General features: G+C 24.7%; 4 protein-coding genes across 4 annotated transcripts; 2 read left to right on the top strand and 2 right to left on the bottom strand.

Annotated features, from left to right (window-relative positions):
* Positions 1–718: 718 nt before the first annotated feature.
* Positions 719–2,145, bottom strand: LOC128955230 (keratin, type I cytoskeletal 15-like). The gene is made up of 3 exons (XM_054300879.1): positions 1,841–2,145; positions 1,492–1,737; positions 719–752 (listed from the first exon to the last, which is right to left on the bottom strand). The coding sequence occupies exons 1-3, from the start codon at positions 2,143–2,145 to the stop codon at positions 719–721; spliced, it is 585 nt and encodes a 194-aa protein (XP_054156854.1).
* A 1,130-nt stretch (positions 2,146–3,275) lies between these two features.
* Positions 3,276–4,681, bottom strand: LOC128955227 (calphotin-like). The gene is made up of 2 exons (XM_054300874.1): positions 4,610–4,681; positions 3,276–4,460 (listed from the first exon to the last, which is right to left on the bottom strand). Exons 1-2 carry the CDS (start codon positions 4,679–4,681, stop codon positions 3,276–3,278), a joined length of 1,257 nt encoding a protein of 418 aa, XP_054156849.1.
* Positions 4,682–7,873: 3,192 nt separating this feature from the next.
* Positions 7,874–9,303, top strand: LOC128955226 (major facilitator superfamily domain-containing protein 4B-like). Its single transcript, XM_054300873.1, has 3 exons — positions 7,874–7,967; positions 8,054–9,110; positions 9,288–9,303. The coding sequence occupies exons 1-3, from the start codon at positions 7,874–7,876 to the stop codon at positions 9,301–9,303; spliced, it is 1,167 nt and encodes a 388-aa protein (XP_054156848.1).
* Positions 9,304–12,086: 2,783 nt separating this feature from the next.
* Positions 12,087–13,585, top strand: LOC128955225 (mitochondrial ornithine transporter 1-like). The gene is made up of 7 exons (XM_054300872.1): positions 12,087–12,138; positions 12,321–12,436; positions 12,536–12,692; positions 12,842–12,941; positions 13,018–13,196; positions 13,275–13,370; positions 13,407–13,585. Exons 1-7 carry the CDS (start codon positions 12,123–12,125, stop codon positions 13,583–13,585), a joined length of 843 nt encoding a protein of 280 aa, XP_054156847.1. The 5' UTR covers positions 12,087–12,122.
* Positions 13,586–13,911: the final 326 nt, after the last annotated feature.

The raw sequence follows: 13,911 nt of genomic DNA, 5'->3' as shown, positions 1-13,911 counted from the left end.
GTTCCACTATTCCATAGTTTTTCAACAGTTCATCATATTTTAGTATAGCTATCTTGGCGTCGACCGACAACTTAGCCAAACACGACTGCTCCATGTGCTGGCGTATGTCATCCACACGTGTCGACACTAGCTGTTCAACCCTTTATATATTGAATATATWTATATATTAATACAGTATAATATCAATATAATGTATACTACTTATTATTATTATATAAAACTGTTAAATATTATATCCAATTTTTTATATATAAATATATATATATATATATATATATATATATATATATATCTCTATATATTACTCTATATATATATATATTAAATTAATTAATTGATTAAATGGAAATTTTTTGTTTGTTTTTTTGATCAAAAAAAACAAAAAAGTTAAGAATAAAATTAATAGAAATTAATTGCAATGAAAAAAAGTATCAAATATTTTACTAATTATTTTCTGTTTGTTAATATATATATATAAATATTGATTTGTATAATATATGTATAATATATATATATATATATATATATATATATATATATATATATATTAGACTCTATACTTAATATAAAATAATATTATATATATATTTATATATACTTTTGTTTTTCCCGTTGCACTTCATTTAATAGGTTTTGCTCTAATTTTTTATGGCATAGGGTTTGCTGTTTATTAATCTCTTCCAGTTGGCTGATCCTATCCATAGTGTACTCCCTGTGCTTAATGTAATCGTTCAGATCCATGAGCTGTTTCTCTAAATATTGGATATACAATATATATATATATAAATTATATAATACTACACCACGCGTATATATGTTTAGAAATGCATATAATATAAGTTATTATAATATATATATATACAGTACTATAGTATTATATATAATATATATATACTGTATATAAATATATAAACTGCTTATTATTTAAATAATATGTATAATAATCAATATAAGGCAAACATAACAGTTTAGCACCAAAATAAAAATCTAATTAAATTTTAGTAATTTTTTTTATTATATAATGTTATATATAATATGTGTGTGTTTGTAGCATATGATTAAATTTTATATTTATTATTTATTATTGACATTATTATTATTATTATATACAATTTATCAGTTTAGTTGATTTTGTTTTAAATTATTGATAATAAATATTTTTTTAAAAATTGTATATTACTGTACTAATCAATGTTATTTTTTAAAATAATACTAATTAATAGTCTAGTATTATATTATTATATTGAGAGAGAGAGAGAGAGAGAGAGAGAGAGAGAGAGAATCAATAAAATGCTTATATCTATTCCCTAAACAATAACAAAAGTCAACTAAATATATATAATATTATCTGTAATTAAATTAACTTCAAGTTGTGTCTCAGATTTAATCTAATTTGTCTATAAAACAGAGTAAACACAATAAGAGAGAGAGAGAGAGAGAGAGAGAGAGAGAGAGAGAGAGAGAGAGAGAGACAGAGAGCACAGACCTAACTCGTGATTTCGTTGCAAAATCAGTGACTCTTTAGTACGATAGTCGCCGGCAATGTTAACCAATTGGCACCGGTGTCTCTCCAGCTCCGACTCAAACTGTTGACCCGATTTCCTTAACGCACAAAATTGGTCATCAATTTCCCGTTGCTTATCGTCAACTGTTTGCCTCAAATCCCTGATCTCATTGTCTTTCAGTTCGCATACTCTGTCCAATTCAGCAGTGATTAGCTGTCGATCCCTATCGTATCTATATATATATATATATATATATAAATGTCATCAATGTTTTGCATACAAATTAATAGATAATTAAATTATAAAACATTATAATCAATAATATTGAGACAAACTTTTCCAGTCTTTCCTCCAAATCTTTTAGCTTTTGCTGTAGACTTGCTTTGGATTCCGTATCGATGGCTTGTTTTTGATGATTATTATTATTATTATTAGCCTTAAGGCTATTGTTTGGATTAGTTTTGTTGACAAAAGTTTTGTTAAAATTAGGCGAATTTTGGGCCACTTTTCTGCCGATTTTGCCGCTAACACCACCTCCAGTACCACTGGCAGTGCCTCCGCCGCCGCCGCCTCCGACACCGCCAACAGTGGTCACCGTTTTTTGATTTCTTGAGTGAATTTCTGGTTTCTTTGTAAACATTGATTCAATAAATTTTTTAATTTAACAAAAAAATTATTATTATAATTAAAAAATAGTTTAAAATAATATTCACAATAGTATTTATTTTAGAGAATATATATATATATATAGAAAACTAATTTTACAGAATATTCTGTATATATATAATAGTAGTAATARTAGTAATATTATATATGTTTGTATGTGRTATTAGATCTCTAAAATTAMAAAAAATATGTGAGCAATAAAAACAATTATATATATATTTGTAAAAAATAATTAATCAAAACTTTTTTTTGTGTGTCCAACGCCCAGAAACGGAAATTGTTGACACAATTTAATTAATTATCATTTATTTTTGTTGTTGTTGTTGTAAAAATCTCAACTATTAAAAAATAAAATTAACAACAATAATAATAAATTTAATGATGAAACTACTAATAACAATAAATTTTAACTACTTTCCATGTACTGTATGATTGTTGTCTAAAAAAATAAAATAAAAAAATAAATTTCAATGATTTTTTCATTTGATTAATTTTTATGTGAGTCATGTAATATATATATATATATAAATTTATATTACTAATAAAAATCATTGTAAGTAATAATAATAATAAAAAAATTTAGAAATAAATATTATACTGTATATACAGTACTAATATAATTAATTATTTTTTTTATTAATTAATTTTGCTAAAAGTTTGATATTTTTTTTTAAAAATAATTTTATTGATTCAATAATAATTACAAATTTGTTGTTTTTTGTGTTGAAATAAAATGTATGAAATATGTTTGTAAATGTATTAATTTTTTAATGTATTCAAAATGTATTGAAAATATACGATATTATTGATAATGATTTATAATACTATATAATATTAAATATATGTAAAATACTAAATATTAACAAWTTTTTTTTAAATATACAGTATATTAGTCATAATAATAAACATTATTTGCAATATCAAACATTAACTTTGATTTATTATCATCCAATTGTTTTGATATAACAGTATTATATATGTTATCTACCGGTGCCGCCGCCTCCTGATTAGGTACAGGTGCCGAGCGAACAGTTGATACCGTTTTTCTCTTAGTTTTTCTTGTTGTTGTAGGTGTTGTCGATCTTGTTGTAGTTGCCATTGATTTCAGCGCAGGTAGTAGTAGTAGTGTGTAGGACTGGTACTAACACTACTACTACTACTACTACTACTATTGTTACCGAGTCTGTCGCCAAACTTTTTGCGCTGACGGCCAAACATTTCACGTGTTTTATCATTGAAATACATAGTATTATAATTTTGTTGCCATTTCATGCTGGGAACGGTAGCCAATAATGCACTTGTAATTATTGGCCTCATTGTAGTAGTAGTTGTTGTTGTGCTTGTAGTAGTAGTTGTCGATGATGTCGATGACCTACTTGTTGTTGATGTTGTTGTACTACTAGTTTTCATGTCAACTATCATATCGTCGCTATCGTATTGACGGGGCATCACAGGCGGCAACATATTTATGGCATACCTGTCCACCACATCTCCATGATTGATATCTGTCCTAAATTTGATTAACGATTTAGTCCTAAACGGCTGTACCGCTGCCGCCGCCGCCGGTGGTGCTATTGTTGGTAAAACATAGTATTCAGTATAGTATTTAGTGGTCGACAAAGTCCTGTATTTGTCGGATAAGTTAGGATTAAATGGCTGTCCAATGTGTTTATGGGTTGAAACCGGTGCCGCCACCGCCGCCGCGGCCAACAATCGTGGCCTAACGGTTGTTGTTGTAGCCATTATTTCGTAAACAAAATGACGACGACTCTCGTCTGCGTTTGCGGTATCAATGGACTGATAGTTAAGGCCAAGCGATTTGATCGTAGGTCTGACCACTATTACCGGCTGCGCCGCCGCAGCTACCGGTGCTGATTCACTAGCTTTTAGAGTATGCCCTACTAATGACCGTACGTTCGGCACGTTGATTGGCGCCAGTAGTCGGCTAAACGGTTGGTGGTGTAGTGGTTGTAGAAATGGTTGAAACGGTTGTGGAGCTACCGGTGCCGGTGCTGCTGCTGCTGGCGGTAATCGTCTCAGCAAATGTGACAATGGATTGAGCAGTGATAATGATCGCAGTGGTGCTGATGGTGGTAGTGCTTGTAATCGTGTCGGCACAGGTGCTAATCGAGGAACTATAGTCTGCTGCTGCTGTTGTTGTTGTAGTAGTTGTGGTACTATTGATGCCGGTGCTAATACTTGTAATGTTGGCTGAATATTATTGGATGCTGATGCTGCTGCTGCTGCCGGCACCCGTATCACCATAACTGGCCTGGGTATTGGTATAGGCTGAATGGTGATTTATGTGTGATATTGTTTAATTGGAAAAATAAAATGTGTAATTATAATCAATATATTGATTTAAATCATATATATATAGACAATGCATGTTTGTATTATATGATATATATATTTAAAATTTATTATTAATGATATACCGATCCTCTGAACATCAAAAGGGCTGGCAATCGGAAAGCCATCAAAACGGCCGCTGCTGTAAATAGGCTCATAAACGATGTCTTATATAATTTTAATAATAATAATAAAACAAACAAATTATTATAAAATTTTATTAGTTTTTGATTTTTTTGTTTGTTTGTAAATCACATTATATTACTTACCGCTGCTGCCGTTGGCATCATTATTATGATATATATAAGTTAATTATCAAATAAATTACACATAGTTTTAAAAATTAATAATAAAAAAAGTTTTTAATTAAAAAAAAAGTTTTCACAAAACAGTATACAGTATATATATATATATATATATATATATATAAAGATTGTATTTTCAAAAAATAATTCAATTTATTATTTAGCTAATATATATATATATATATATATAATAAGTTATATAATAATAATAACTTTTGAAACATTATATATATATATATATATATATAACTAAAATTGATAGCTTATTTAGACGCCAGACATTATCTTTATTTTGTTGTTGTTGTTAATGTTTAAAACTTTTTAAAAAAATTACATTATATTTGTGGTTACAAAAAATATATATATATAAGACAACTGTTTGTTTGATTAGACAAACTTTACTTTTACATTAAATAAATTGGAAAAAATAACTATATATTTGTTTTATTTGTTTTTTATTATTATTATTATTATTTCTTTATGTTATATATATATATACTGTATATATATATATATATATATTTATAATTTTTTGGTGATTAATCAAAAATTTTTCGTTGCCATATATATATATATATATATAAATTATATATACTATATATATATATATTTTTTTTTGGTGTGAAGTTTGAGGTCAACCGGTTCTCAAAATATAATATTAGCTATCATTGAATTACAATGCATTTTATAGATATATAATAAACCTAATTAATGATATCAATATGTATGTGAAAATTAAATATTTCAATATTGTTATACAAATAATATTATATTTAATAATAATATTTAATAACATTTAATCGATTATTATTATTAAGACTTCCTTAAATACATTAATTAAATTTTTTAATGCATATATAATAATATTTTTTTAAAAATCATATTGTATTAATTAAAAAACATTTATTACAATTAAAAATATTAAAAATATTTTTATTGATAACATTATCATAATTTTATACTTATTATTAATATAAAATTATATTTTAATAATAATAATAATACCAAAACTAATTTTAAAATGTTTATATCTTATTTTTTGCACCCACTATAAATTGAATTGAAAATATATAATACTATAGTATTCAAAATCAATTCAAAAAAAATAAGTCAAATTAAATTAAACAAACAAAACTTTATTGTATAACTTACTGTTTTTTTAATAAAACAAAAATAATAGATTTTTTTCATAAAATAAAAATTATGTAACATTATATAATATATATATTTATTTAAGATAATAATAATAACTAAAATATAATTTTAATCTAACTTTGTTAAATATAACAGTTTTAGTATTGTATATATATATATAATAATTATCTAAAAAAATTTTTATCTACATTTTAGATAAGTTAGTAAATTAGTTTTATATATATTTTTTAATTATTTATTTTCTTGAATGAACTTTTAAAATTAAACATTAATTAAAATCAAAAAATCAAACTAATATATTGCTAAACTTTATTTGATTAATATAATACTTATCAATGATTATAATAAAATAAAATAATTATTTTCAATATATCAATAATTTTTAATAATTAGTTCAAAAAACTATTATAAAACTAGATATAAATAATATCTAATAAAATTTTTTTTACATATATATATATATGTTATTAACTTTTATCATGTTTATTTTCATAAATTATTATTTATTATAACAATAATAATATTTCTAAATATAAGGTTAATAATCACCAATAATAATAATAATAATAATATTTATAAGTTAATGTATTATCGAGAATTTATTGACTAATTTTATAGAATTTTTATTTTATTTTTTTTAGTGTAATAGATATTTGTGTAATAAATAATTTAAAAAAAATTTTATGTATGGGTTGAATGCTATTAATTGAAACATTTATTACTATTGCATTAAAAATTATTATTATTATTATTATTATTATATATATATATATATATATATATAGATCAGTATATTAATAATATCAATGATTTTTTTTTTAAAAATAAATAAATAAAACTGAAATTGTATTTTAGAAAATTTCTCATAAGTAAATTTTCTATAGAAATTTTTTACAATTAATTGTTATACTATGATATCTATAGCTTTGTATAACTTATTTTATATAAATTTCATGATCTCTGCTTTCCCCCCCCCACTCTCCGCAATAATTGTTTAATTAGGATAACGGTTCGGGTAGTTGGTCAGGTTCGGTAAGTTGCACGGTTTCGGTAAGTTGGTCAGATTCGGTTAGTTGATCTGTTCGGGTCAAGCTGGTCAAGATTGTAAAAACTTTATTTATCATTTATATATATATATATATATATATATAAATTATATCATAGTTTAATATAATTTAAATTAATAAATTATTTTTTACTTTAATAAATAATTAATAATTGTAAAAACAATGCATTTTATAAAAGATAACAAAATTAATAAATCTATTAGAAATTTTCTAGAAAGTTCTCTATTTTATTTATAAATTTTTCTATTTTTTTTGTTGCAAACACTAATTAATATAAAACAACTTAATTAGTTTTATTTAGATAAAACTAAAATATTAATTACAATGACTTGATAATAATTTTTTTATTATGAAATATATAATTATATATAAGTATAATATAATATAGTATAATATATATATATACAGTATATATATATATATATATATATATATTGAATAATCAATGATTAAAAGTTTAACTTAATCAGTATAATAATAATACTGTACTAGTAAATAATATTGATAAAATATATATAAACCTAAATAATAATAAAAAGTTAAAAATAATTTATAATTAATGAATTTAACTTTAAATAACATGAATAATAATAATAATAATGAAAATAATAAAAATAATAATATTGAAAATAATAATAATATTTACAACACTAATAAGTGGTCAATAAGATATAAAATATTTTTGACAATTTCCATATATATTAGTGTCTTATTTTATGTAAACTATTAAATTAAATTTTGAATTTTTAAAAAAATTAATATTAATATATATTTTTTTCATTTTGTAAATTAGATACTACAAGGTGGCCTATTGGGACCCACTATGCTTGACCTGCAATCAATATATCGGTGCACATTTGAACAGATATCCTATCTMAATACCATTTGGGGTATTACCTATTTGGTGGGTGCTCTGGGTATTTAACAAAACAAATAATAATAATCATATTGTAATCAAACAATCGCTATATTTAACAAACATATCAATATCTACTGTAAACAGGTGTAGGAATCTATAGCAAGTTTAATAAGTATACAGTGTTTATGTTATGTCTAATAGTCAATGGTCTGACATCAGTACCGTTTGCTAATTTTAAATACCTGAGCATATTATACGTGGCCTACGGTATCAATGGTATAGATAGCGGTATTATTGATAGTTTTACCACTGTATGGATGATTGAAATCTGGGAAACCAAATGCGGACCGTTTGCAGAGGCACTACATTTTGTTATAAGTGTGGGTCAGATAGTGGCCACACCGTTAGCCAATCAATTTTTATCAACAATTGTAACCAATAATGGTTCAGATGATGTTCATACAACACCCTCCCGAATATGGATACCATATCTAATAGTGGGTGTCATTAATATAGCTACGGGTATATGGTTTGGCGGTATTGCTATCTATAGACATAGATATTATGGATCGCGTGGTAAAAAACTGACAACAATTGACAACACTTCCAACAACAACAACAACATCGATAGCAAACGGTTTAGTCATTTATTTATCAAAACCCGTAATCTGTTTGTCACACAACTGTCCTCATCAAAGGTAGGCTGTGCCGTCCTATTGATGACATGCTTGCAGTCGGCAATTATGTCAACACTTGTCTGGTATTGGCAAACCTATTGGACACCATTCGCACAGTTTTCGTCGGACAATCTAATCAGCAAACAACTGGCCAACAATATGCTGACCGCTTTCCAGATTGCTGTTGCCGTTAGTCGGGCAGTGTTTATACCACTGTCCGTATATGTGTCACCTGTTTTCCGTATTTACTTTAGTTTCGTAGTATTGATCGTATCGGTCGTATTGTTTGTTATTTACGGAATTAGTTCGCTAACTATCCTATGGTTAGGTAATGTCCTAATGGGTGTAGGACTGGGGCCCATACAGGCATCGTATTATCAATTACTGAGAGGTATACTACCGGTGACCAACATGTTCGGAGCCATTGCTACTTTTCTGAACGGCTTATTTCAGGCCATATTTTCAGCCGTATTGGGTCACTATATCGACAACAATCCTATAATATTTATCTACTTGAGTGTAGCGTTTGTATCGATTACTATATTATTATTTATTTTAACACATTTACTAATTAAATATATTATTTGTAAATAATTAGTTTAATAATAATAACATTTATTTATTGATTAAAGCAATTCATTTATTATTAACATAAATATAATTGTTGAAACATTAAACATTAAAAAACAACAAAATTATAGCTTATTAGATGCTTAAAGATATCTATTATTTTTAATTTTTTAAAAAAAATTACATTACATTTGTGATCATAAAATATAAAACAATATTTGAAATAATAAATAATTTTTTTTCTTAAGATAACTTTTACATTAAATAAATTGAAAAATTATTTTATGATGATGTATAATTGATTTATTTTATGATTTATATTGTTTTTATTATATCTTTATGATATATATATATATATAATTTTTTTGTGATAAATCAAAATTTTGGTTACCATATAATTTATATTATATATTGTTATATAATTATATATATTGGTGTGAAGTTTGAGGTCAACTGGTTTTCAAAATACTATTAGTTATTATTTATTTAATTACATTACAAATAATAAAAAAATACTTTAGTATTATATTTTCAACTTAAATATACAATCAATACAGTTGTTGTAATTTTTTTTTGACAAATAATTATTTTATTCTTCAATACTGATTATATATTTTTATAAACAGTATATTTTATTAAATGTTTTTTTAAAAAAAAACGGTATCAATTAAAATATAATATACATCGTATTTAAAAAATTTTTTATTTAAATTACTATAAAAAATAAATTTGTGATTACTATATTTATTTATTTTTAGTAAAACAAAAATTTAGTTAACAATATATATATATTGTTATAAACTATATATATATTCAAACATTGCAACTAATTATAATAATTATAATTATTTTTGATTTTCACATTTATAGCCAATTATATGTGTATAATCATCGCGTATTTCTGCACATTTAAGACCTGGCTTACAACCGCAATACTGTTTTAGTTAACAAAAAAATATATATATAATTAAAAAATATATCAATTTTAAGTATAAGATTTATTAAATATTATTATTAATAATAAAACTAAACTAATATTCAATAATACTAGTAGTAATATAGTGTATATATTACTTATTAAACATAAACTGTCTATTAATTTGCATCTAAAAAAAAATTAACAAACAATTAAAATGTTTGTAATTAAATTTTACTTTAAAAAAAAACAAAAGTATTTTATGTGTTTTATAAATATTTTTAAAAATAATATTAAACTAATATTCAATAATACTAGTAGTAATACACTGTATATACTGTATTATACAACATTATATTACTTATTAAACATAAACTGTCTATTAATTTGCATCTAAAAAAAATTTTAACAAACAATTAAAATGTTTGTAATTAAATTTTGCTAAAAAAAAGTTATTATTTTGTGTTTTATAAATATATTATTAACAATAATAATAATACCGGTAAAGTTGATTGGTGTACCCAACACGGCCTATCCATATCAATATAGTCAGTACAGACCCGCCGCTGCTGTCCATTACGGCCGTCCAAAGCGCAACACTGTTTAGCCGAACAGTCCGAGTCGTGTCTGCAGCCGTCGGCGGCCAGTATTACCACTAATAATAGGGAAACAAATACTAGTATTAGTTTCATTGTATTTATAAGTAATTTTATATAAAATGTATTTATACTGTATGTACTGTATGTTAGTGTTTACTACAAAAAAAAATAATTAATAAAATTATATTAAAAAAAATTTGAGTTTATATACACAGTGTGTTATATAATGGAAAAATCATATCTAATAAATATAATTTATAATATGATTGTATATTAGTGTAATAATTTATTATATTAATAAATTACTAAACTATATATATACTGTATACTGTATATGGTTAAGACATGTTAATCAGTTAGCTTAATAGTGATTAATTAAATTAATCAAGATAGATTGTATTAATAAATTTTAATGTACTATTAATAGATGATTCATATATATAAGTTATATACTATATATAGTATATACTGATTAATTTATGATATATTGTTAATTTTATTAACTACTCTATAATTTTTTATAACTCTATTGTAAACTCTATAATTAGATTACACATATTTTTTTATAAAAAAAAATATGTTAAATAATTTTAGAATTATCTGATATTTTAATTATTTATTTAATTATAATTTTTTAACTTTATTTAATTAATTAAATATAATTAGAGTAATAATGCTATCAGTAGATAAAATACTATGAATTTAAGTTTGTATATATAAAAAAATATAATAATTAATTTAATTAATTAAAAAAATAATTTTTAATTTAGATAATTATTTTATAGTAAAAAAATAATTGCAGTATTTAAATTATTTATTATATAAGCTTATTTATATTTAACAAATAATAATAATAATAATGTTTAGCTTTCTAAAATTATAATCTATATTATACTGTATTTTTTAATTAACAAAAAATTAAAATATAATAAATTTTAAATAATGAATATAATTTTGAAACAAATTTTTATTTTCAAAAATAAATACATAAACTTAGTTATAAAACAATACACACTAAACATTTAGATATTATACTGTACTGTAAAATAATTTTGTTGTTGTTGTATACAATAAAAACTTTTTTATTTGAACAAAAATTTTGATAACCTGTAATATTATTATTATTATTATTATTGATATTTATAGTAGTAAACAATTTTATCCCACATGGGTTAATAAAGTTTTGATAAATTAAAAAAAAAATAATCAAAAAATTTATAAATTTAGTTATTTAGTGTCTATAACTCCATATATAACTATTTTTTTCTTAAAATATGGATTTATATATTTATATTGGTATAATTTATTACAATTGATTATTAATTATTTAATAATAATAATAATTACAATTTATTATTAATACAGAGAGAAAAATGTTGTCTTCATCGCCGATCACTGACAACAATAGCGATGCTATCATCAGACAACTGGCCATCGGTTTGGTCGATACTATGGCCGGATTGACAGGTAATCTATTAAATTAATTATTTAAAAAAACATGACTTCATATATAAATATAAGTAGTAATTGTTTTATTTGTTTACATAATTCAATTAATTAATATTTTTTTTTTTAAATTAATTAAATTTATAAAATAATAACTTATTTCCTTACCGATCGGTAACCAACACACACCCACACACACATAGGCGGTGTGGCCAACGTTATGGTCGGACTACCGTTTGATACAATGAAAGTAAAAATGCAAACATTTCCTCATTTGTATACTAATACCATGGATTGTATCAAACAAACCATTAAAAAGGTTTGCATATTTGATTTGATTTGTTTTTTTGGTGATGTTTTAGTTATATATATACAGTAGATATCACTAATAAAAAAACGTTGTTTTTTTCTGCGATAGGATAGTTGGCGCGGTCTATACGCTGGTACCGGACCGGCACTGGCGGCCAGTCTATCGGAAAATTCCGTACTATTCGGTGCCTACGGTTTATGTCAGCAAATGGTCTGTCATTTAAGACAAACCACTTCATGTCAACCAATTGATTACGCAATCGCTGGTATTGTATATAAATTTATAAATACTTTTTTTTTTGATAGTAAAGTCAATGATTTTTGTTGTTGTGTTTTGTTTATATAAATTTAATATTGTATTTATAAAAAAAAATTAATTTAATTTATATATATTTTTTTAAATATATATATAAAGGTTTTTTCGCCGCCTTTTTCTCATCGTTTGCATTGTGTCCGACGGAACTCATCAAATGTAAACTACAGGCGCTCCGGGAGACGGGTCTTAATACACATATGTATTTGAATTAGATTTATAAAAACCTATTTATAAATTATTTAATTTTTTGTTTATTTATATTACTGTATAATCAGTGGACCAATTCAATTGACTCGACAGATACTCCAGGTTGAGGGCATAGCCGGTATGTACAGAGGTTTGACGGCAACCATAGCCCGCGAAATGCCCGGATATTTCTGTTTTTTTGGCGGCTATGAATTGGCCAAAAAGTTTCTATTAGTCAATACAGAGCCGACTGATGTCAAAAGTTTAGGTATTATTATAATTATTATGAATAATGTGTTATGAAATTAGGACTCAGTTTTCCTAATTCAGTGTTTTCTTTCAAAAGGATTACTAAAGACAACAATTGCCGGCAGTTTTGGTGGTATGTGTCTGTGGTCAGCGATATTTCCCATCGATGTCGTCAAATCGCGCATTCAAATCGGCAGAACCGGCACCGGCGGTGATGGTGTCAGCGGAGGCGGCAGTGGAAAGTCGTTTACCGTCTTAATGGCCGACATTGTGCGCCGGGAAGGCCTAACAGCGCTCTATAAGGGACTGACACCGACTCTGGTGCGAACCATACCGTCGTCCGGCGCTCTGTTTGTTGCCTATGAAAACACCAAACACTTATTGATGAAAGTTGTGGACACTGTTTGATAGGAACTACATGTATGTGTATGTGTGTGTGTGTGTGTGTGTGTGTGTGTGTGTGTGTGTGTGTGTGTGTGTGTGTGTGTGTGTGTGTATGTGTGTGTGTATGTGTGTGTGTGTGTGTGTGTGTGTGTGTGTGTATGTGTATGTATGTGTATGTGTGTGTATGTGTGTGTATGTGTGTGTATGTGTGTGTATATGTGTGTGTATGTGTGTATATGTGTGTGTATGTCATAGACTATTAGATTATTAATAAATGTAAAAAACTATAGCAACTTATTAACTTTAACCATTAACTTATTAACAACTATAGGAATCTATAGCAAGTTTAA

Source organism: Oppia nitens, unplaced genomic scaffold (genome assembly GCF_028296485.1).
Source record: "Oppia nitens isolate AA-2021 unplaced genomic scaffold, nextdenovo-longstitch-racon4-pilon3 scaffold2_pilon_pilon_pilon, whole genome shotgun sequence".
In the NCBI taxonomy this organism is placed as follows: Eukaryota; Metazoa; Arthropoda; class Arachnida; order Sarcoptiformes; family Oppiidae; genus Oppia; species Oppia nitens.
Note: the sequence above shows the minus strand (reverse complement) of the source record. Positions and strands in the feature narration are given on the sequence as shown.